The 22,537-nt window shown below is 37.2% G+C and overlaps 4 protein-coding genes across 4 annotated transcripts; 1 reads left to right on the forward strand and 3 right to left on the reverse strand.

The window, feature by feature from the left end:
* Positions 1–394: 394 nt before the first annotated feature.
* LOC129410848 (AT-rich interactive domain-containing protein 3A-like) lies at positions 395–1,832 on the reverse strand (the record flags this gene model as incomplete). Its single annotated transcript, XM_055159775.1, has 2 exons — positions 1,592–1,832; positions 395–1,012 (listed from the first exon to the last, which is right to left on the reverse strand). Coding segments are annotated over exons 1-2 (645 nt in total), but the record flags the coding sequence as incomplete, so codon positions are not given.
* A 1,746-nt stretch (positions 1,833–3,578) lies between these two features.
* Positions 3,579–5,961, reverse strand: LOC110169588 (cytochrome c oxidase subunit 5A, mitochondrial). The gene is made up of 5 exons (XM_020935141.2): positions 5,812–5,961; positions 4,861–4,977; positions 4,227–4,348; positions 3,993–4,113; positions 3,579–3,740 (listed from the first exon to the last, which is right to left on the reverse strand). The coding sequence occupies exons 1-4, from the start codon at positions 5,882–5,884 to the stop codon at positions 4,000–4,002; spliced, it is 426 nt and encodes a 141-aa protein (XP_020790800.1). The 5' UTR covers positions 5,885–5,961; the 3' UTR covers positions 3,579–3,740; positions 3,993–3,999.
* Positions 5,962–6,903: 942 nt separating this feature from the next.
* On the reverse strand, positions 6,904–13,467 carry LOC110169436 (protein mono-ADP-ribosyltransferase PARP6-like). Its single transcript, XM_055159773.1, has 23 exons — positions 13,322–13,467; positions 12,815–12,871; positions 12,641–12,715; positions 12,412–12,506; positions 11,460–11,520; positions 11,217–11,307; positions 11,074–11,140; positions 10,795–10,944; positions 10,449–10,590; positions 10,247–10,378; positions 9,333–9,428; positions 9,155–9,247; positions 8,896–9,021; positions 8,406–8,471; positions 8,256–8,323; positions 8,126–8,174; positions 7,874–7,986; positions 7,691–7,763; positions 7,547–7,616; positions 7,382–7,458; positions 7,236–7,299; positions 7,066–7,150; positions 6,904–7,000 (listed from the first exon to the last, which is right to left on the reverse strand). The coding sequence occupies exons 2-23, from the start codon at positions 12,839–12,841 to the stop codon at positions 6,904–6,906; spliced, it is 1,917 nt and encodes a 638-aa protein (XP_055015748.1). The 5' UTR covers positions 12,842–12,871; positions 13,322–13,467.
* Positions 13,468–16,001: 2,534 nt separating this feature from the next.
* Positions 16,002–22,139, forward strand: LOC110169318 (pyruvate kinase PKM-like). The gene is made up of 9 exons (XM_055159774.1): positions 16,002–16,042; positions 16,654–16,831; positions 16,962–17,053; positions 18,330–18,461; positions 18,927–19,113; positions 19,957–20,227; positions 20,835–20,985; positions 21,065–21,217; positions 21,969–22,139. The coding sequence occupies exons 2-9, from the start codon at positions 16,681–16,683 to the stop codon at positions 22,137–22,139; spliced, it is 1,308 nt and encodes a 435-aa protein (XP_055015749.1). The 5' UTR covers positions 16,002–16,042; positions 16,654–16,680.
* Positions 22,140–22,537: the final 398 nt, after the last annotated feature.

The raw sequence follows: 22,537 nt of genomic DNA on the forward strand, positions 1-22,537 counted from the left end.
CCAGATCTCCAAAGACTTTTTATTATTTTAAAGCCCTTCCAAAAGAGCGGGACTTTGATAATAAAGCGGTGTGTTCCAATTTGGAGGTGACTGATGGTAGGTATATAGTGTATGTTTGTATGTGTTTAAAGTTACCACTGAGGGCAAGGATTTCTGTCTCCCTCTTTCAGTGCCACAAATTAAATATGGGCATGTTGCCAAAGGGGCACGCTTTCTCCTTCTCCGATACAAAAGTGGGCAGCGGTGACAACTCAGTGGGAATGCATCAACAATTAATATGAGGTGAGATACAGGCCATAACCCTGGAATTTCAGTTGTTTAAAAATTGTGAAAAGGGTGTAAGACAGACTGTGCGGCTACGCAAGCAGTGGTTTTGGGATGCAAATGTACTTACTTGTTTGAACGACTCATCATAGCCCCATTCAGAGAAGCCATTGGGGGATGTGAAGGACTGTTGGCCGGCTGGAGACAGCGCCTCCTTGTCTTCTTCTTTTATGGCAGAAGGAGGAGAGCTGGACATTTGGCCCCCAGTGGAGGCCTGAGAGGTGGGAAAGGGAGGGTAGGTGTAACCTGGCAGTGGCTGCAGCCTGGGTTTCTTGGAGTCTGGGCTGATCTCCTCTTCTTCTTCATCTTCATCACCATCATCCTCCCCATCGTCATGGTCTCCAGGACCTTGAAGGCCATGTCCCATCATACCCTCTCCTGGCAGACCTGGCTCCTCCTCCTCTGAGTCTTCATCCTCCTCATCCTCATCTCTCTCCATGTCTGGTGCTCTCATGCTGTTCATATGTTGAGTGTGAAACATCTGTGCGCCTTTACTGAATAATGCAGGATCCATTCTGGCAGCGTTGGCACGGGCAGTAGCCGCTGCAGCTGCGTGTTGAGCGAACAGGAACTGGAGCTGCCTCTCCTGCAGGCTGCCCTCCAGTTTGGCCCCTTGTTGTCTCTGCAGATGCTCCATCACAGCCTCTAGTTTGAGCCCAGCAGGACTGCCCTGCTCTGAGAGGCTTGACTGAGGAGAAAGAGAAAAAGTTATAGATCTAAATGAGAATGGGGATCAAATTTCCATTTTCTGAGCTGTTTTATCGCAAGAACCCCACTGAAATAAGAGTTAGGTTACACTTCTATCAGAGTTCTTTATCAAAGTTTTTAATCTTTGGCCTAAAGCTATGGTTCAGGATTACTGCCTCAATTTAAAAAGTGGGCCCACACCAGTGATGACTTAAAATCTAAAATAATATTACAAATAAGACTATATAGAAATATTTTGAGTGCAGTCAAGTGAAAATTGGATTTACCAATTTTTTATTACAACCACACATTTTAATTGCCAATTATTATTATTATTATTTTTTTTTTTTTGGGCTATGCTACGTCTTCAGTCCTCAATAATTGGAGAAAATGCAAACAGTTGATTAGAAGCAATATAATAAAAAACAAAAAACAGCAACTTGAAAAATGTTCTAACTAAACCATGCAAAACACAAGTCTTAGATAATGTCTAAACGCTTGCGCGCAAGTGGACGTTTATCTCGAGTCGCTTTGTTACTGTAATAACCACGAGTGCAGCCCAAGGGTCGTCGACACTCACCATTTGCGCCTTTGAGAAATCCATCATCGCCAACAGGTCGTATCTAGTGTTTCCTTCTTTCCGTCCGCGAAAACAAATCGCATCTCATGTCCAGGTTTTATGAAGAAAGCGCTTGTTCGACTCAAATGTGATTTAAAACGTTTCTTCTGTGCTGAGGTCGGAGAGACCGAGGATCGAGGAGGAGGGGTAATAATGCCTTGGCTTTACCTCCCTAGTCACTGCGCATGGAAACTCAAACATGTTTGATTGTCTTTTACTGAGTGGCCTACACCCCCAACTTGGATGAATGAAAGGCCCGCCCCGTGCGTAAAGCTCGTAAAGTGGGTTTCCTTGCCTCCATCTCCAGGGAGCTACCCACCCTTCACACGGAAATACCACCCCAAGCACAAAACACCGCAGCTTCTTTTTACATCTGTAAGACTATGAGACCAACAGACCTCATTTTAACATTTAATAAACACGCATCAAAATTAATTCATATGACAAACAGCCCAACGCGTCTCATCCCAGACTTTAGGCTTGGGCGTAAAGTCTGATGCCTGTTTCATGTCTTACCCTTAAGGATTTTTAATGTATTCTAATGACACTCCATCTGACGCACAAATTTTGCGCCAAATTAGAACACGAACTGTTTAGGTTTTGCAGCAAAAGTTTAAAATATTTTTTAACTAGGCCTAGTAATTACCAGACATACATTGCATTGCAGATTGTCTAGTTTATAGCAATTCATTTATGGCCATGCACAGGCTGCAAAATGTTTAATAGGCCTATATTTTAACATAAATCAAAGTGTCCTTTATGGCAGCAACTTTTTTACTAAAGTATTTATTGGGTACAAAAAATATAACTTTTTTTACGTGGAAAATGCCTTTATGGCACTTTATGTGTGTGTGCTAGGGACAGATCAGTATCTTTTGAAATAATAGGTAAATTAACAATGGCTTTCTATTAGATTATGGATTTGTTACGGACAAAAAAATTAGCCTACAAGGTTAGCCTACAGACTATATATGCAACAAGCTTACACGTTTAAATATAAGAAAAACAAAAACAAAAATTGGGATTTAACTGACTCTCATTTCAGTGTTCTCCTGTAGACCTGCCTGTTAACAGACCATTAAATATATCCAAGTGAATCTTATTTCAAATCACAACTTTGAAACGGGGTTTTGAAAAAGGTCTATAGCAGTTGTTCTTTGTTTCCGTCAAATGATATGTAGTCCTGTGGCCGATTCTAATGTCAAGGGGTGTGAGTAAAATGTAAAATACAGTATTCAAATGCTTAATCCCTTTGTTCCTGGTGGTTTCCAGGTAAATAGTTGGTGGCGCTACAGCTCATCTAGAACATAATCCTTTGCATTAATTTAGTTCCATGCAACAGGCTAGTGTTATATGCGGATTTTAGAGTACTATATTTAAACGCGTTCATGCAAGACCACAGAATCAATTATTACAAACTTAAATAAGCCATGTTTTGAACATCATTCACCCTACACGACAAATGCAAACACATTTTCAGATATGCTTTGGGTAAGGATTAAAATAGTTTGCTTAATAATGTCTCTAATGCGTAGTATAAAATGGCATGCCTGCGCAAATAGCCTTAAGTACACAGTTGAGCTTCTGCAAAATAATCTTAATCTTTTGGCTTGAATCAAAGGAATCTGCAAATTCAAATAGTCCTACTTGATAACCAATGTTCACTAAACACAAATATACCATTAGAAATTTTTTATTTACCAACATATCAATGTCCCTGAAACATATTGTCATAAACAGAAAAGAATGAATACAGTAAATGTACAGTAATGTGTACACTCATGTGGAAATGCTGCTCCCTAGTGGTGATTTGTGACTCGTACACCAAGACACGCAGAAATAATGCAACCGTAATGTGTAAACTGCTGTTGGTCAGTGTTCATTCAACCAGATAATTACAACCTTTTTCTACAAAAGTACTCTTCCAATTTAAAATATTTCAAAATACTTGTGACACTCAAAAGATACATATCCTTTATTATGTCCATCAATATTTTACAAGCATAAAGAACTTAATAAAGGCCAATTAAATATCACACAGTATTATTTAATGAGGCAAACATTTAAAGTACAAGGGGTATCGTCTGTGGGAGGTCCATGAGGTTCAGACCTGGAAAATATACAAACTAGTCAATTTAACATAAGTGAATATCAATAGCATTTTATACAATTTAGTTTTAAATGAATACAACAATCATGTTTCTTCAACTAATTTCACAACATCACATTTATTTATTTCCTTGATAATGATTCTATGTAAATACCGTTTGCCCTACAACTATTTATTTTGTAATTTTATTATATTACTTTATTAATTTATTAATTACCTTTGTTTACAATAGTTTATCCTTCTGTCCCTTACCATTCATCTAGATTTTATCAATTCCAAGTTCTTCAGGTGTGGAAATGCCGAGCTCCTCTAATGTTGGCCGCAGTTCTTGAATAACGTATGGGTAGATGTCTTTGTGAGGCCCTGCCTTATCCTGCAGAGACAAATAGCAAATATCCATCAATCATTTACCTCCTACAGTACGGGCAAACGCACAATCTCACATCATAAAATTACAATTTTCAAAAAGGTTGTCAATGTTCTCACCTTCACAGCTTCCAAAATTCGGATAGCGCTGGCCAAGTCGTTTAACCTCCGACAGGCTCTTAGTGCTGCGTCAAGAATCTTTGGCTCAGGTACCAAGTCGTAACCGATCAATGTGTTCATCCCTATAGCCAAATACATAACAAATTTAGGCCTACATAATATAAAAGACTGTACATGTTCAGAAAGGTATGACTTTGATAACAATGGATTGTCCTTACTAAAATATACAGTAAGAATGATCTAACACTGCCCCCACCCATATCACTCTGAAGCCAAAAATAAATGCTACAACAAGACCTACTGCACGAACACATCACATGAGTAACTTGGGCTTACTGGGAGAGATCATTTTAAAAATATACATGGTTTATCCAGGGTGAAAATAAATTAGCTTTTAGAAGGCATTTTTGTTGAAAAGTAGTTGTAATGTAATGTTGCAAATTAAAAACAATTGTGTACATTCATAATGGCATCTTGTTAGTTACCACTGTGCATCGTTAATTACAAAGTTATTCAGTACCTCCGATCATTTGATAGCTTGTTTTTCATTGCTATGCACTAAGTCAAGGTCAAGACTGCAAAATGTTTTAGCAAGAACAGCAGTGTTAAGAAACCTTAGTCATCGCTATCTAACCTTTCCTTAGTTCCCATGCATCAATGTCTGGCTTGTTGAAGTAGGTAACCCAGCGAGCATCAAACTCCTCATCTGTTTCCACCTTTCCATGCGAGTACAACCGTGATGCCAAAACAGCTGCAGGAAGATAAAAGGTTACAATTACACATTTGAGGATTAGATACAACTGTATATTTTAAATAAGATGTATGATACGTATATCCACTTTCTGTAAAAATGCATATGGGTGTAACTAATACAAACACCTCAGTGCTCACCCAAAAATGATGTATCAATGCCAGTTTCCTTCTCTATCATGAGTCACTCTTTTCTGTCTGACCGGTACATTATTGAGCAAACCAGTAAGTGTAAGGCAATGCGGATACTGTAATTATGTAGGCAGAATTATGGCTTTCCGACATGACCAAATTTGGACTTTTAATACCTGCCATCTCCTTGAAAGGTGACTTTACAAAGCAATGGTTACAATGTAGTGTAACAATATAATTAATTCATCATCTGACGGCAGTGTTCATCTTTGAATTTAATCAATTACTAATAATCCTAGTGTCAGAATGTCAGTTAAATCTGAATAATCCGGTCAATAACATAACATAGTGGTCACGTTAGCATGTAGCATCAGCTGCACAGTGTACAGGGCCCGTCTCTATCTGGGTCACGGCAAGGACACCGCATGCATTAAGCTCAACATTTAGAGCAAGCAAAGGCTGGATATCATTGTAAATGTTCGGCCCGCTTTTTACTTACCCAAAGTAACATTACAAGCAACTGGTTGTGGTTCATCTTGTATGGTGGAGAGAATATCAACTGGATGTCATGTGTTAGCTAACCAGTTAGCTTAGCATTGTGCAACCGCAATGTGTCACACTGAAATTCCAATTTTGACGGTAACGAATATCTTATTTTATACCGGAACCGGGTAATACTTTGAACACGATATTGTAAACATACCTTGGCACCGTGGTTGCGTACGCGCTAAACTCCGGACTCCGGAGACTGAGAGTCGAACAGCGGCTCTGAACATGTTTGAGACTCTGCGGCTCCGCGACCGGCGAGATCTGTGCAGGAAGCTCGCGCTCACGGTGAGCCGAGCGTCACGTACGTCCCTTCCCTGCGCATGCGCAGCAAAACCACATGGGCTTTTTTTGTAGTTTGTTGTTGTGACATACTGACTTTGACATTGACCCTATTTGACATATATAAAGAACTTAAAATTAAAGCATTCACAAGCACATACCTTATTTTAAAGGTCTTATATTATACAAAATTGACTCTTTTCAGCTTTAAGCCATGTTAAGAATGTTGCTGCCTCCTCAAAAACATACCTGAAATTGTGTTTCGTTTTATCCATACATGTAGTAAGAATGAGTAATCCTTTATTAGTCTGTCTACATCTCCAAAGCTCAAAATGCTGTGTTCCACCTTGTGATGTCATGAAGCTGTAGTTTTCAAACTTTTACCTGTAGAGATTGGCAATTCCAGTGCTGAAATCAACCAAATTATTCTAATGAAGGTGTATGGAGTTTAACACAATGGAGCACTTCCTGTATTACCACATTGCATCAAAAGGTGAAACAGTGTTTTCTGTTTGAGCCTAAATATGCATGGTTAGTGTGAAACAAAACACATCAGGTATGTTTGTGATGAGTAAACAACCTTATCAAAATAGTCAGAAAATATAACAAATATAATAGTGTGTTAACAAAACATGAAATGATGAAGCTCAGTAATTAAATCTTAAATTACTTATTTTGGATTGGATCTCTTTTTCGTGGGTTGTTCTTATTTAATCTTATGTTTATGACAAACTCACAAAGTGGCATATATATATATATATATATATATATATATATATTTTTTTTTTTAATTATATTTTTTTTTATTTATTTATAATTATTATAATAGAGCACCTTGTTGCAGCACTTTACTTTTGGTTAACATAATACAAAAACATTCAAAACACTGTATAAAATATTCTAAACAAAAAGTAAAGACTAAAAATATGCATCAGCTGTGGCCAAAGTAAATTACATTTTATTTTTCTCAAAAGGGGCCTTTACTGATTGCTTGTAAAATTTCATTGTGGATCTCATCGTCCTGAGTGTTGATGTGGACATCTCCCACTTGGCCATTCTCATATCTATGGAAAGTCAAAGCATAAACATCAGCTGATGTTTTAAAATGGTCTTGACTTTCACTACTTACACAAAGAGGAATCTAGTGCAAACATGGTCCGGTACAGGACAAACCCAGATGTTCCCATGCTGCTGAAGCTCTTTAGACAAAATCACTGTAAAATAAAAATAAATACATAAAACATTCACCAGCTGTATATCTTAAATCTAATACTCTCTTTTGTACTATCTTTTGTTTACCTTCACAAAGTGCAACGCAGTTTATAGTTTTACTTTTGAGAAATCTGGCTTGTGCAGGCTCTTCCTAAAAACCAAGACAAAAAGGGAAGCATTAAAACATAATGTAGTATAGTACAAATAGCTAATCACTTTTGTTAAGTAAGTACCGTTAGTCTGTTGATTCTATTGTATTTGTTTTTAAGTTCCTCTTTACTGAGCAGATCATGTTGACCGTAACCCATTTCTAAATATCATAAAACATTCATTGGTATATTATTGTAATACATATACATCACGTTATAATTTTATAAAAAAATAAGCTTCAGTCTTACCTGAATAACCAAAGGAGATCCCAGAGTTAGGACTCAGATAGATGCCTTTTCCATAGGCTGCACCATGAAGCTTGGATGTAAAAACAAAAACATGAAGTACATTTAATTCATAAACACCTATTTTATTCTAATAACTTAATGTACCTGTAATTTAGTGAAAGAGGCATTGATCAAACCATTTCTCAAAATAGAGTGCCAATTTTCAATATGAGAACCACTTTGGATGAAACATTAACAAATATTATAATTATAAATAACAAGACAGAGAGAAAGTGTGGAATGTATACTGGGCTGGCTATAATTTCATACTTTTGAACTCAAACTTACTGGAAAGCAAAGGTGCTACCATAAAGCTTTCTAGCCATTTGAAAGCGTACTTCTTTGTATGGAGGACTACAGATGAGTAGAAACTGGTGAGGTGTGTGCATGAACTTTAGCTGCTATAAAAGAAAAAAAAAACAAAGCTATAGATCACATACAGTTAAGTATATAAAACATTCAATAAAACTAATACACTATGACACAATGCTCTATCGTATCTACAATTTCTAACCACTAGTCCGTGCAATACTGAAATACCCTGTTTAGTGGAAGCTTGATAATGTGTGATCTGTTGCTTGCTAAAATCCTGTCAAACATTTGCACTCAATGTTAGAGACATGCGCAGGCATTATTAATAAAAATAAACATGATGAGCATTTCCGGTTACCATTGTAATAAGGGATGAGCTAAAGGGTCCATCTCATCCATCTGCTTTTTAAGGTCACAATATGGGCCCTACAAATTGGAAAATGTCAGAAAGTCCTTTAAAATAGCAGCATAATTTTGAATTTTAAGGTTAGGCCTATGGAAAATTCACCTGTGAAAGCTGCCTCACCAGCAAGACGTTGTCCAAGGCTGCTTGCAGCCTGTCATAGCTCTTTCTCTAGAAAAATAGAAATCATTGAATTAAACACCTTCATTGTCATTGTACAAACATCGTACATTTACAGCAGTTCTCAGATAATATACATTTTACTGTATTGGATCAGTATTGAATTTTTTGTCCTACAGCACATCCCAGTGGGAAATAGTGCAAACAGCAAGTGAGCTGTATGGGATGAGCTCTGAATTGGCTCTGCAAAAGCATCTTGTCTTAAAGATGTCTGTGAGAGCATGGTTTATTAACAGTCCCCTGAGCAGACATATATACTTTTCAGATGCAATTAAATTTCTGAATATCACCAGTATTCCATTACATGGAGCCCATATGGAAGGAGTATCATCGGCCAATTTTAGTAGTCTGCATGCAAAAGTCATATGCAAAAACAAAATGAGGCTGGTAAGTTATGTTGTGGTGTGGTACTGACCTTAGGGGTGAAAGCAAGGGTTTTAGGGTTGCAAGGATCAACTATAGATGGATAAGGCTCAAATATAATGCTTTTACGTTTGGACTGGAGAGCAGCTCTGCACATGGCCACCAGCAGGTCAATTACCTGAATGAGTGTGAGAATTAAAAATGTAGAAATTATTGCATGTTTTTTTTTTCTGAGGGAGGGAGTAGATTTGTCTAAGTTAAATTCCGATTCAAGAAATTTAATCATACTTAAAAATGTGTACTTGGCATACCTCTGCACCAGTGGCAACCTCTTCAGTAACTTCTGACATAACTCCAAGAGTATAAAAGGAAAATACACATAGTTCCCTTGTGCAAACGGCAGGCTTTACACATAATTACAATATAGAAATAGATGTATAAGATGCTTTGTAATTAATTATATATATATTGCATAGTCAGTTTAGTTACCTTTAACAGTGGACCATTCTGAAACACATGCCTCTCATCACAAATGACACAGTATTCATTTAGTGTTAGAAGCCTCTGCTCTGCATACTTCATTATCTGTGTGTACAAAACAAAATAACTGTTGCTGAGACAAAAGACAAAATAATATAATTTCAAGAGAATAATAACACTGTATTCTCAAGATGGCATCTGTGGGTTGGACATGCAAAACTGGATATATTGGTATGACTACTGTATTTTAATAATCTGATCATATATTTATAGTCACACCTGAACCTGTTTTTAATGCTTAAAATGGACCTATGCAGTTATTTGTTTTATTTGTATTGTCAGTATTTTGTATTTGTTTGTTTTGTTTGTACTGACAGGCCCCTCATAAAAAGGCACTCTCATTGGGCTTTCCCTGTATAAATTAAGATAAATCAATGACTGAAAATGATACCGTATAAGGAAGCAAGTGAACAAATGAGGTACAAAGCGAATGTAGGGATTAGAGCAAGTTTGACATATGATCCATTATAATGATGTCAAAGGTAAAGCACACAATTAAATGGTTAAATTTGAATGGTTATGTTTAATGCGGTTAGCTACAACTATTCAGATAAAATATAACTATGTATTAAATCCCCCAACCATGTACTTTAGCCCTTCTCACTGCTTGTCAGAAAAGTCACAATTAGATATTCTTCCAAAATTGTTCAGGTCTAGTCAAAAGCCAGCTGTGAACCGAGGAGTGGTGATGCACATGGGAAGACTGGCCTGTGTGTTAGAAAAAACACACTGTAGCTAATTTCATGATATTGTTGATGTTTATTAAGTGTGGTCAAACTATTTTGGTGGACTGTTTCGATTTACCCATTTGAAATGCAGTATATCTACAATACTAAAGACATGTATCCAAATGGTGATCTTACCTGGACTAAGAATCCATGCTGCAGAGTTGGGGCAGTCTTACAGTGTCTAATGGCCTGAGTGGAGAAGAGGAGCTCTATCAGCTGTTTGGTGCTGAGCTGTGTTGAGGACTTTACCGCTGATACTGTCACTCTCTGGAGGGGAGATCATGCGTATTAACAGTCAAAAAAATCATAATTAATTTGTGAAAATAACTGAACCCACTTTTCCACTTGGTGTGTAGGCGAAAAGCTCTCCAGTTGCGTTTTTAATGGCATATGATGTAGTTGTGTTCGAAAAGCGATTCAAATTCACAGTTGGCAAAATAATCCTACTTCTTCCACTGGATTCCAGTGGATCATTAGACCTAAACATAGTTACATCTGAGTTATGTAGAGCTACATACAGGCTTGGACTGTATATGTTTAAAGCCCAACGAGAGCCGGGCTTATCGAAATAGCATAACAGTTTTAGAATGAGATCATGAAGCGTATTGTTCCTAGTGAAATAAGTTCGCTATGTACAATGTATATATATATATATATCTATATATGTATATATGATGATGTACTTAGATGATGGCAGCCAAATGTTAAGCCTTGCTCTGAATTTCTTGATGGTCCCGGCTGGCCTGAACCAGCTGTGTCTCCTCTTTTGATGGCATATGACCTTCTCATTGGTAAGGTTCCTCCACTCATTATTAATGAACGCTGTCAAAATACTGAAAGACAAGAACATCTTTATTAGGCAATGTTCACTTCAATGTTTACTTCATTAGCTTTTAAGAGTTGGGCAATATTAAAAGATTGTTCATTCAAAAAGGGTAACTTATATACATGAATTAACATACTTTTGTAGTTGCTTTCCAATACAAAAACTATATTTGTTTGATGGCTGAAACACTTCAACTGTTGGTGCTGTAAGAGGACAGACCCTTTAGTCAAGTTTGATAGAAATACACAAAATTGGATTTTGAAAGTAAAAGAAACTTACCAGGACCATCTAGATAATGTGACAAGGAAAAGTGAAGGCGAATTATTATAGGCTCAGATGAGTTTATTTTCCAAGCTTTTGTAACAGGAGCCTGTAAAAATAAATTACTTTCAAATAAACAGTGAAGTTTTTTATACACAACAGCAGGATTGAAAACCCAAACTGATGCTGACCCTTTATTTAAAAAAGACAATAAGGGGAAGGATGGCAACATCTTAAACCATATCTAACAACGGCACTTACATTTAAAAAGTCAGATTTGATGATGAGATCAATATCCACTTCATCAATTGTCATGTATTCTCTAAAAATAAAAAGGAAGAAAAAAATCAAACCAATACATTTTTAAATAAAATATAATATCTTGGAAAATTTTTAAATTAAGATATTATATCATTTATATATATATATATATATATATACACACACACACACACACACACACACACAGACTGCAATTTGATATTTTGTTCATTGTAAATCTGCAATATTGATTTAAAATGGTTTGGTTATTGAAATGGACATTTTCACTATAACGACATTTAAATTTATTGTTGTTTTTACTGTTGAAAGTAACTATGTTGCATTTTGAACCTTGTGTCTATGACCCAAAGTCTGTTTTTTTTTTTAAATAACCACAAGTACAGATCAGTAGGTGGAGTTAGGGGGTAGGAAAAAACATTAATTAAGCCTCATGCAGGGCATTGACTCAAACACACATGAATCAACTGAAAGAAAACTTTGAGTATGTTAAAGGTGCATTGTGCAACTTTTCTCGTGGAGGGTTTGTCAAATGCTTTTCTCCATAGAGATAATATAGTTTTGTCTGGAATGTTTCACAGTATGGCATTAAACCTTTCTATTTTTATGGAGACCAAATCAGTCTAAGTTACAGGTCAGATCTGTGGAGAGGCAATTCCACTCACAATCAGAATAACTGTTTTTCTAGGTATTTTTGACGCTGGGAACAACCAGCTGTAATTTAATAAATGCAAAGTGGAGCATTTCAATCAGAGCAATAACATATCCTTAGAAACAAGCAAGTGACGGACCTTCCACCAGAAAAGTTAAACAATGCACCTTTAATTAAGAAGGAATATAGTTATAACATGGTTAAAAGATCATTTAAATTTATTTTACATACAATGTCCCCTTTAAGCATTATATAATATTTTTATTTAGTCAAACGCCACACCTGACAGAGACTGCAGACATCGAGTAATGGGTTTTAAATGCCTCGATGTCTGCCTGGAGTTGTGGGTGCCGCCGTAGGTCAGAGTCTCGGATCTCCTGCCGAGACAATCATTAACACACTGACCTTATGGTGCAAATCAGGCAGATTAACGCACTTAATCACAGAACCAAGATTAGCGCAAAAGGCTAACATTCAATACTGCAAGTTCTTATGAAAAAGAAAGATTTACATTTTGGCACAAGTCTACTGCCATGTGTCTATTATTACAGATGTGGTAGCCTGGCATCTGCTTTCTTCCTGTCTCCTGTTGGTTTGAAGAAAATATATTATTATATTATATCTATTTTTTCAATGATTATAACATTATTTATTAATAACAAAAAAAGTATATTATGAGACTTACCATGCTTATTTTTACAGTTTTCATCATTTTGTTACCAATAGTCTTCTACTTTAATGTCTGAAATAAAAATAAATCCATAAATTTTCTGTTGCTTATTGCTATTAAGAGTCATACCTCTCAGTTTTACAGTGGACAAACTTCAGGTCTATCTTTCAATTCAAACAGTCAAGCTATCCAAGCAACACAAATTAAACAATTAAAATAATCCATATATCGTCTCCAGCACAACTCTGGAAACCCAAATATCTCTTAATTGCAAACATATGATTAGCATAGGATAATGAACCTCTCCACATGTCATGATGAGTAAAATAAAAAATTATATTTAAATAAAAATATATTGCTAATATTACTTCATGTGTAGCATTAAATACAGTGCACACTGAACAACAACACAAACACAACAAAATCACGAGTCAAATTGTGTCAAATGCAGATTGTAGCTTTAACAAATAGCCTACATGGACAGGTGGATTCTTCCTGACACAGCTCTTAAAGTTTTCTTACCTTTTTTCCAATCATGAAGACATTTCTAAATAATCCGGTGGGCTGCACTAAACTGATCCCCCAAGTGGTCATAACTCAACACTGTATCTATGTCTCTAAACTTGAGCAGTTCTCCCTGTGTCTCCGCTGTCTGAAGATGTCTGCATTGTAAGGAATGCCGCATGTTGAGGGTCATGTGATCTGCTGCTATCAACTTGATCCACCTGATAAAGAGAGACAGGTTAAAAGTATTGTCCTCCCTAGGTCACAAACTACATATCAAGCATGGCCTTTGCACATTAAAATCATACTTAGCAAGTTGACTTGGTGAAACAGTTTTATGGCAGTGGTAAGCCTGAAGATGTAAGCGTGACATGTTGCTATAGTGTGCTAGTGTGTGACCCTAATCAGCTGTTAGCCTTGTTAGCGAAACGCCTGCTGCTCCACAGTCTGGGCAGACACACTTCAAGATTGCACATATGGACTCACCCAACAAGAGCTTTTCTCAATGTAATCTACTTAGTCAAATGGGTCTTTTTAGTTGAGCACAATTCTAGTATATTGTTGTTGTTTTTTTTGTTGTTGTTTTTATTTTCAAAGAAAGGGTATATAGGCTAGATTTTTTTTCAATTTCATATAACATGATGTAACTGTATTCCAGATATGAAGTAGTGTAGTTGGTTTTAGTTTTTTTTTTTCTTATTTACATAAATGTTGGACATGATAGCCAGATTGTTTTTATTATAATTTGGTGTTCTCAGTGTGTATTCCCATCCAAAGGTAGCACACAAGTTTCTCATTTGGGTTTCCGGTTCCCACAACAAAAACCAGTTGGTCTAAATCTAAAATAACTCTCTCTGTGATCTGAATCCTCACTGCACCCCAGCCCCTTCAACCAGTCATTAAGCAATGCTAGTGCAGCCTCTGCAGTTTAGTAAGTGCATTCTGGACACTATACCTACAGCAATGGAATTTAAAGTCCAGTGCAAGAAAGCAGAGATACCATAATAATGTATTAGGTATTATCATTATATTTTTCAAAATGGTTTTAAGGGTCTTGTTTGTCACAGCAATGTAGGTACAAAAAACATGACTGCTTGAGGTGATGTAATGGAACAAAATTTTTTCCTCCTGCTTTTCCTCCTTTCTTCTTCCTATATTATGGTTGTGCTTCAGACTTCATATCACGATAATTATCTGAATTTTGCAACCACTGTTAGAACAAAGAAAACCACAAGAGAGGCTGTAAATTAGGGCAACTGAAAATTAAGCCTGGCTGTAAAACTTTTTTTTTACAGCAGCCATCAAGGTATACTTTATGTCATGTACATATGGAGAAAGGGTCAGGTTTGCACCTGCCAAGAATAGGGCACCTCTTCTTGATGTCCTAAAATGCATGAGTCTGTGTGTTTGGGGCTTGTGCTCATAAAAAAAAAACACATAGGCATACAGTACACATACAGTACTGACATGTCATTGTATGTTTAGCACAGTGGCATATGCCCTGACATTGGGCACATTCAGTTTCCTTTCCAATGGCAGACTAAATCCTTGAAAAATGATGATGGCTCTTATATAAGGCCTTCACATACATGTACGGTGCCCGCATATATTTAGATTAAGTGTGTTACTGAGCAGAGCTGGTATACAGCTGAGGCAGCAGGCCTGACACATGGATCTGCTGTAGTAGAACACTATGTACTTGGTAAGTCATCAGGAGCACCATGCATGTACAAAGAAGGGGGGCAACTAATATAGGTTGGCATGGCAAAGGACCCCCCTTTTTGGCATGTGTATCCTATGTCTTTTTGCAGCTCATGAGAACACCTGCAGAAGAGGTTAGTCAAACAGACTATATGTTTTACTATCACCTCTTACTATAAACTCTATAGCCTATTTTTTATCATCTGTCAAATTTGTCTGAACGTCCCTCAGATTGTTGGCCATGTGCCATGTTCAAACATCTGAATTCGACCTTATTTTAGGCTTGGCCCTCCATGGGGTCTTCTGCATATGGATACTTCATCCTACAGAAACCTATACAGCCCTTCTCACTCATAAAAACTAACAGTATCATGTAAAGCTGAGGCCTCCACCCTGTAGCTCGTGAGCTGCATTCCAAGTACATCCCCAAAGTATTTATGAGTTATACATATTATGCTGAATAAATTAAATTTGAGGAAACACTTGTCTGTTATCATACTAAATGTATAATTTAAATGTCTAATTTTGTAAACTTATTGGTTTAGGGTTTATGTTAGACACCTAAATATACCCCATATTTGTTACCTTTATACGAGCTCAATTAGGCGCCATTTTCGCTTTGTAGCTCACCGGGGGAAAAGATTTGGATGTGATGATGTAAAAGTATTTTCCTAGTTGACCTCTTCAGCTAATGGCAGAATATTTACAAATTGACGATTAGATCTAGAATGTATGTAATTTTAACTAACTCCAAGGACATTAAGTTAAAATGATATAATTTATGAACTGTTATTTTTTTCTAATATATCGTATTTGCATAGTTAATTGGCCTACCTTTGCCTCACCTTAATAACTTACCTCCTCTGATTGGGTGGTGCTGAAAGTTGGTACTTGGCAGGGCTCTTTATGCGGCGCACGTATCCCCCCACACGTGACATGTGATCCAGGGAAAGGAGTTCCGGTTGGTCGGGGCGCCAATAAAAAGTGCGAGGGGCGCTAGACCGGTGGCGCACTCGTCCTGCAAAGTTCACCCAGAAGGTGAGTGAAAGAGACAACAACTTTAGACAAACAATAGACCAGAGGAAAGCAATAACACTTATACAATAAAACTAATAATACTATCAATTTTAATAGTGTGGAGTTACAAATTTTTTACAGGCTATTCGACTACATGTAACTTATTAGTGTCAAATTGATTATGGAGCGTGAAAAAATTTGTGTTATTGTTTTTATTATAGCTTTGAAGATATTTTCTAGTATTAATTAACAGAATGTATCCTGAGTATGAGCTGTCCTGTGCATTTCTAAAACCACTTCAGAAAAGTACACAGTGTAGTGTTTAGAAACTCATTTTATGTACAAGGCTTGTATCCTCTTCCAGTTCAACAGTGGTCTGGCCTTGTATGTGTGCTTTAGGAATGAGGGGAGAACACTCAGAATCAGAGTCTCCTACTTCTGATGCTCTTTTTATAGGTGGAAAAAAAAGTTGAATTTTTTTTTTTTTTTTTTTAGAATGTGCATAATATGTAGAGTAACAGTTGCAGGTTATATACTGTGTATGCATAGTTAGATTAGTCGCTGTCGCCTCTCTAATGTAAAAACTGTCTTTAGTGGCTAACTGGTCTGTCTGTGCTTTGCTCTGTCTTCAGGACGTTCGTGTAGACACAGATCCAGTCATGCAGAAGTCTAAGGATATGGGCTCCTCGATCATCCACACGCAGCAGCTCCATGCTGCGATGGCGGACACCATGATCGAGCACATGTGTCTCCTGGACATCGACTCTGAGCCTGCTGTGTCTCGCAACACTGGCATCATCTGCACCATTGGTTGGTAACGCTCCTCTCTGTTCCATGATGGTGATGCATAATGCATTTCTGTGTAAACACACACAACCTTTAAATGTCACTTTAACCTCAGAGCAGCCTGTGTACATTCACCTGTCTGTCCTCTGTGCAGGACCGGCCTCCCGATCCATGGAGATGGGCAAGGAGATGATCAAGGCTGGGATGAACATTGCAAGAATGAATTTCTCTCATGGCACACATGAGGTGAGCTAAAATGCTTTGTTTAAAACCAAAACAGAAAAACACATTATAATAGACTTTTAGAATAGTGTTTTTATTTGAACAATGGTGAGGTAGGACTTGGAAACAGAGACCCTTCAGAAGAGTATCGCTGTGCTCCAGAAGTCATTCAGAGGATTTAGCCTTTGCAGCAGTTGGTCTGACATTACTCATGGGTCCCTCTGTAATGTGATCTGTGAGACAGTATTCGCTCCTCCAGCTCAGGCTTCGACTCACAGCCGTTATAGAAGAGCCAACAACTTCACACCAGTGACCCCTCACTTTTAAAAGTCACACCTCTTTTCACCTGAGCAACTAAGCCACTTTTGAACATATTTTCCTATGATGAGCAGCGTAGAAGCCAGTTTCAAAGGTGGGGTTGAACTTTACATTACTTTTTTATTGATATTCTGCAGACAAATAATAGCATTTCAGCAGTTATAAAACATAAGTTTCATTTTGTATTTTCTGTCTGATTTACAAACTTTTAACCCCGGAAGGACATGTGATTTTACATGTAAAAAAAAATTGATTTGACCTCTGCTTAAATGCTGTCTCATTGCTATATATAGTTAAGTCTGAGAGTCACAGCAGAGGCACGAGTTGGTGGCATGCACCTCCGCCAGCTGTCAGTGTACATGTAAAAAAAAAGTTTACTTCTTGTCTTTTGTGTCTTAACCTGCAGATGTTACAAAGTTTTAAGACAGATAATAGCTTACTATAAATAAACTCTAAAATGTAGTGTTAATTTGACCCTTTTACATAATAGCCTGTTGCAGTCTGGCTTAGCATTTATTTATGCACACAGAAACAGAACAATGTCAGATGCTAAAAATATGTTGCATTTGTCATTGCAGACTGCAGAATAAAGTTATGTAACCAATGCCATGTTGCTTGATCTTACCATCATAGGATTAAGGATCTAGATGTCCCACCTGTTACTATACTGTAACTGTTAAAAATTTCTTAAGGCCCCCTTAAAAATAAAACAAAAGATGTTAAACTGCCAAAAGATCAGTTTAAGATGCAACTTCCTAATTAAATTTATGCAAGAATGTTATTGGCCTTTTTTTTATCTTGTTTTTATTTTTCTTGTTTTTTTTATGATATACATTGATGTTCACTCTTACATGTTCAGCACTTTGGTCAACTGCATCTCTTAAATGTGCTATACAAATCAGTTTACTTGACTTGAAAATATGTAATGATGTGATTAACTTCATATTTTAAATCTAATTTGTTTTGTTTTTTAATTCCGTAGTATCACGCCGAGACCATCAAGAACATCCGTGCAGCCACTGAGAGCTTTACACCTGGCTCTGTGGAGTACAGACCAGTGGCTATTGCTCTGGACACAAAAGGACCAGAAATCAGGACTGGACTGATCAAAGGGGTGAGCTGTACTGATAATACCGAGGCAAATGTAATAATTTACAATGTTTTAAAATTTAAACGTGTTTCATACCTTACCTGATGAGGAGAAATTGTATACAAACACAGAGGTTTAATAAAAAGATTTAATAACTACATTTTAATAGCCTTAATTAAGCATGAACAGAGACTTAATTCACAATAGACAATAATTTACCCTTACCTCTAACCTTAACTCCTTAATTTTCTAAGCCTGAATCATTCTTAGCAAACTATAAACTGTGAACTATGGTGTAGGCCTTATACACATAATCAAGGTGTAGTTATTAAAAAGTTATATTGAAAAAAACTTATATTGAAATCTGTATTTAAAATCATATATTGGATACACATTTATTACATATTTTCAATGCATGATGTTTGGGGAATTGTGAATGATGATTTTAAATTCCTTTGTGAAATCCCTAATTATTTACTTTCTCTTTAGAGTGGTACTGAGGAAGTTGAACTGAAGAAGGGTGATACTATTAAGATCACACTCGATGACCAGTACAAGGACAAGTGTGACGAGAAAGTCCTGTGGCTCGACTACAAAAACATTACTAAAGTCGTCCAGACCGGCAGCCATATCTACGTGGACGATGGTCTCATTTCCCTCAAGGCCACTCAGATCGGTAAGGACCCGTTCTTGAAAATTCATATCATTCATGTTTTGTTCAGTCATTTGTACAGTATTTTGTTACTTGCTGTAGCTGTCAGGGATGTTTACAAGCAGATACACACCACGCTATGAGATCTGTGTGGTGACCGTCAAAATGGGCAAACCTAAAATTAATGAAAAAAACAAAAAACAACAATAAGCACTTAAATTATTAGCATTTATAGTTGCACAAATCTATCTTTTTCTGTTCAATATTGATGTAACAGCACAACTGATCATAATATGTTAGGAAAATGTGTGGGCAAACATCAGCCAGTGAATATCTTGATCTTGATAAATGTATTGTTTGGCCTAACCCTTAACCTACCTGGTACCAATATTGTGTCTAGTGTATTTTTCTGGGTGTGACTAAATATCTCAGTTCAATATTTTAATTCCCTATATTTCCACACCTGTAATCCCTGCATATGTGTCTTAAATAGTAAGGAATAGGGATCAACAAGATCTCATGCCTGTGGACAGTGATCTCATGAGATTTTTTTTTTCCATTCTTTCGTTTGGTCTCTCACAAATGAGGTTAAGTGGTGGTGAGTTACATTTATTGAGAAGCCTTAGTTCCAAAAGTGCTAGAATGAAATAAAACAGGAAGCAATAGAAACAAAAATTGTGCACTTAACCTCACAATTTCTTTATTATAAATTGTGTCAAAAACTCTTTTGTTGTCATGGATACAATCACATTTCTCATCCCATGGGAATTGTGTCTGGTTCCAACATTAATAAAGAATGAGCTACATAATAATAAATCAATACATTCCCATTGATGTGCCTAATGTGGACATGCTTTGTGTTTGAAGGCGGTGACTTCATTATGTGTGAGATTGAGAATGGCGGCATGCTCGGCAGTAAGAAGGGTGTGAACCTGCCCGGGGCTGCCGTGGACCTGCCCGCTCTGTCAGAGAAGGACATTCAGGACCTGCAGTTTGGCGTGGAGCAGGGTGTTGACATGATCTTCGCCTCCTTCATCCGCAAGGCCGCCGACGTAGAGGCTGTCAGGAAGGTGCTTGGCGAGAAGGGCAAAGACATCAAGATCATCAGCAAACTGGAGAACCACGAGGGAGTGCGCAGGTGAGGGGGATTTGCTTATATGTAACAGCGTTCTATCTACTTGTTAGTGATGAGGAAATTGCACTACTGTCAACAGGAGGTGTCTATGGTATAGTAATAACATTTTCTCATCTGTCGGTATAGTTAATGTATGGAGATTTTAGGATATAAACTACTGGAGTTAGCCAACAGTGGTTCTGGAGTTGAAGGAGCTGGCTCTTTTGTTTACTTTTTAAAAATAGTTTTTAGATAGTCAAGGATCCCAAATTCAGAAAAAAAATCACTTTTGGAGTGTATTAGGCGTGTCAAATATTCAGTTTGATCTAAATGGTCAAAATGTCAGTTTTTTCATGGAGATTAGAACATAATGCTATTTGATATAGAGAAAAATACACGATTGGCCCAAAAGTATATTAAATATGTTTATTTTTAAACTCATAGCATTTTTTTTACACTTAATATCAGTAATATATTTGTTTTGGCATTTGTTTCATATGCTCCTGGCTAACAGTTCTGCTCCATAAATCCTAAAACCACAGTTTACTTTGCCCTTTATAAAGGTCTGGCTCTTGTCATTCTCTGTAGGTTCAGTATAATTAGAAACAGTTATTCTTGTGATTCTAACTAGATTCGATGAGATCCTGGAGGCCAGTGATGGCATTATGGTTGCCCGTGGAGATCTGGGTATCGAAATCCCCACAGAGAAAGTGTTCCTGGCTCAGAAGATGATGACTGGCAGATGCCTCAGAGTCGGCAAGCCCATCATCTGCGCCACCCAGGTTTACATTACACACAAGCGCTACAATAAACTATGACAATCATTAGAACAAAAATAATTAAGATATTGTTATTTGTCAGATGCTGGAAAGCATGACCAAGAAGCCCCGCCCTACTCGTGCTGAGGCCAGTGATGTGGCCAACGCTGTCCTGGATGGAAATGACTGCATCATGCTGAGTGGAGAGACAGCCAAGGGAGACTACCCTCTGGAGGCAGTGCGCACACATCACATGGTAAGTGCCCTGTGGACTTGTCCTAACTGTTTTTATGTATGTTTTATGTATTACCAAAAATGGGTTGCTGCAGGATCTTAATGAATTTATCATACAGTAGAATTAAGTTTATTAAGAGTGAGAAATATAACAAAATGTTTTATTTTTTTATTCATTTAGTAGCTTTATATTGCCTCAAGAGATAACCAAATTTATCTTCTTCACTCCACACTTCACTGTGATTGTATGAATGTTACTCAGAGCTTGGCACAGGCTCGCCAATAGGGGGAGTGGTTGGGGAAATGTAGATGGCATCTGTGTGTTTTTGAGCATAAAATTGCATTAAACAGAGAAGCATTGAATCATGATTCAGTCTCTCCCGATCTTAACAAAGACATACCATGATTGATTTAATAATGAATAATGTCTACTCATAAACAAAATGTGTATATATCACGTTATACACATTGTCAGATTGATATTGTGATTTACTAACATTGTTGCATTTAGTATTGTCACAGAAGCCCATAGCACACCTGTCCATCTGTTTCTTAACATCACCTTGTCTGGTTTTGTGCTTTAATTGTGTGATGTGTCGCTTAATTATTAGCATGCATCTTATGGAGCCACAGTGCAACAGGCTGGACATCATGGCTGTTGTTTGGCTTCTTGTATCAGTGTGATTTCAGGTATGAAGAATTTTATGCAAAGCTAACAACTCTTAATCTTATTCTACGAGTGTATTCACATGTTTTTCTGTTTTTGTATCTAGATTGCCCGTGAGGCTGAGGCTGCCATGTTCCACAGGCAGATGTTTGAGGAGCTGCGCCGCACCTCTCACCTGACCCGGGACCCCACAGAGTCTGTTGCTATTGGCGCTGTTGAGGCCTCCTTCAAATGCTGTGCCAGTGCCATCATTGTGCTCACCAAGACTGGAAGGTAAAAAGCTGTGATTTTCAGACTGTTCATATCAAGTGCTTTGTTACTAGATGAACCTAAAGCAGGTTAGGCCCTCTATTATGCAAAATGTTTAGTCTGTCTAAATCTCAAAAGCTCAGAATACTCTGTTCCACTTTATGATGTCATCTAGTGGTACTTTTCAGGTTAACAACTACCTTTTACCTTTTGTTCAGTAAAGATTGGCAATTCCAGTGTTATCCAATTGATTCTAGTGAATATGTATGGAGCACTTCCTGTATTGCCACATGACATCACAAGGTGGTACAGACTGTTTGCCTCAACTCAATCTAAATATACAGATTTTGTGGTTGAACATGTGTGAATTTAACAAAACACAACTACAGGTATGTTTTTGATGAGAAAACAACATCATAACATGGA

The sequence above is a fragment of the Boleophthalmus pectinirostris genome, unplaced genomic scaffold (genome assembly GCF_026225935.1).
Source record: "Boleophthalmus pectinirostris isolate CB_2022bp ecotype Guang Dong unplaced genomic scaffold, ASM2622593v1 HiC_scaffold_274, whole genome shotgun sequence".
Taxonomy (NCBI): Eukaryota; Metazoa; Chordata; class Actinopteri; order Gobiiformes; family Gobiidae; genus Boleophthalmus; species Boleophthalmus pectinirostris.

Coding starts and splice junctions, on each gene's coding strand:
- LOC110169436 (XM_055159773.1), bottom strand. CDS start 12,841: ATGATGAAAACTGTAAAAATAAGCATG. Junction 10,945..11,073: donor ATTGGAAAGCAACTACAAAA/GTATGTTAATTC, acceptor CTTGTCTTTCAG/TATTTTGACAGCGTTCATTA. Junction 9,429..10,246: donor AGCATGGATTCTTAGTCCAG/GTAAGATCACCA, acceptor TTGTACACACAG/ATAATGAAGTATGCAGAGCA.
- LOC110169588 (XM_020935141.2), bottom strand. CDS start 5,884: ATGTTCAGAGCCGCTGTTCGACTCTCAGTCTCCGGAGTCCGGAGTTTA. Junction 4,978..5,811: donor TACGCAACCACGGTGCCAAG/GTATGTTTACAA, acceptor ATCTTCCTGCAG/CTGTTTTGGCATCACGGTTG. Junction 4,349..4,860: donor TGCATGGGAACTAAGGAAAG/GTTAGATAGCGA, acceptor ATTTGGCTATAG/GGATGAACACATTGATCGGT.
- LOC110169318 (XM_055159774.1), top strand. CDS start 16,681: ATGCAGAAGTCTAAGGATATGGGCTCCTCGATCATCCACACGCAGCAG. Junction 18,462..18,926: donor GGACTGGACTGATCAAAGGG/GTGAGCTGTACT, acceptor CTTTCTCTTTAG/AGTGGTACTGAGGAAGTTGA. Junction 20,228..20,834: donor AACCACGAGGGAGTGCGCAG/GTGAGGGGGATT, acceptor GATTCTAACTAG/ATTCGATGAGATCCTGGAGG.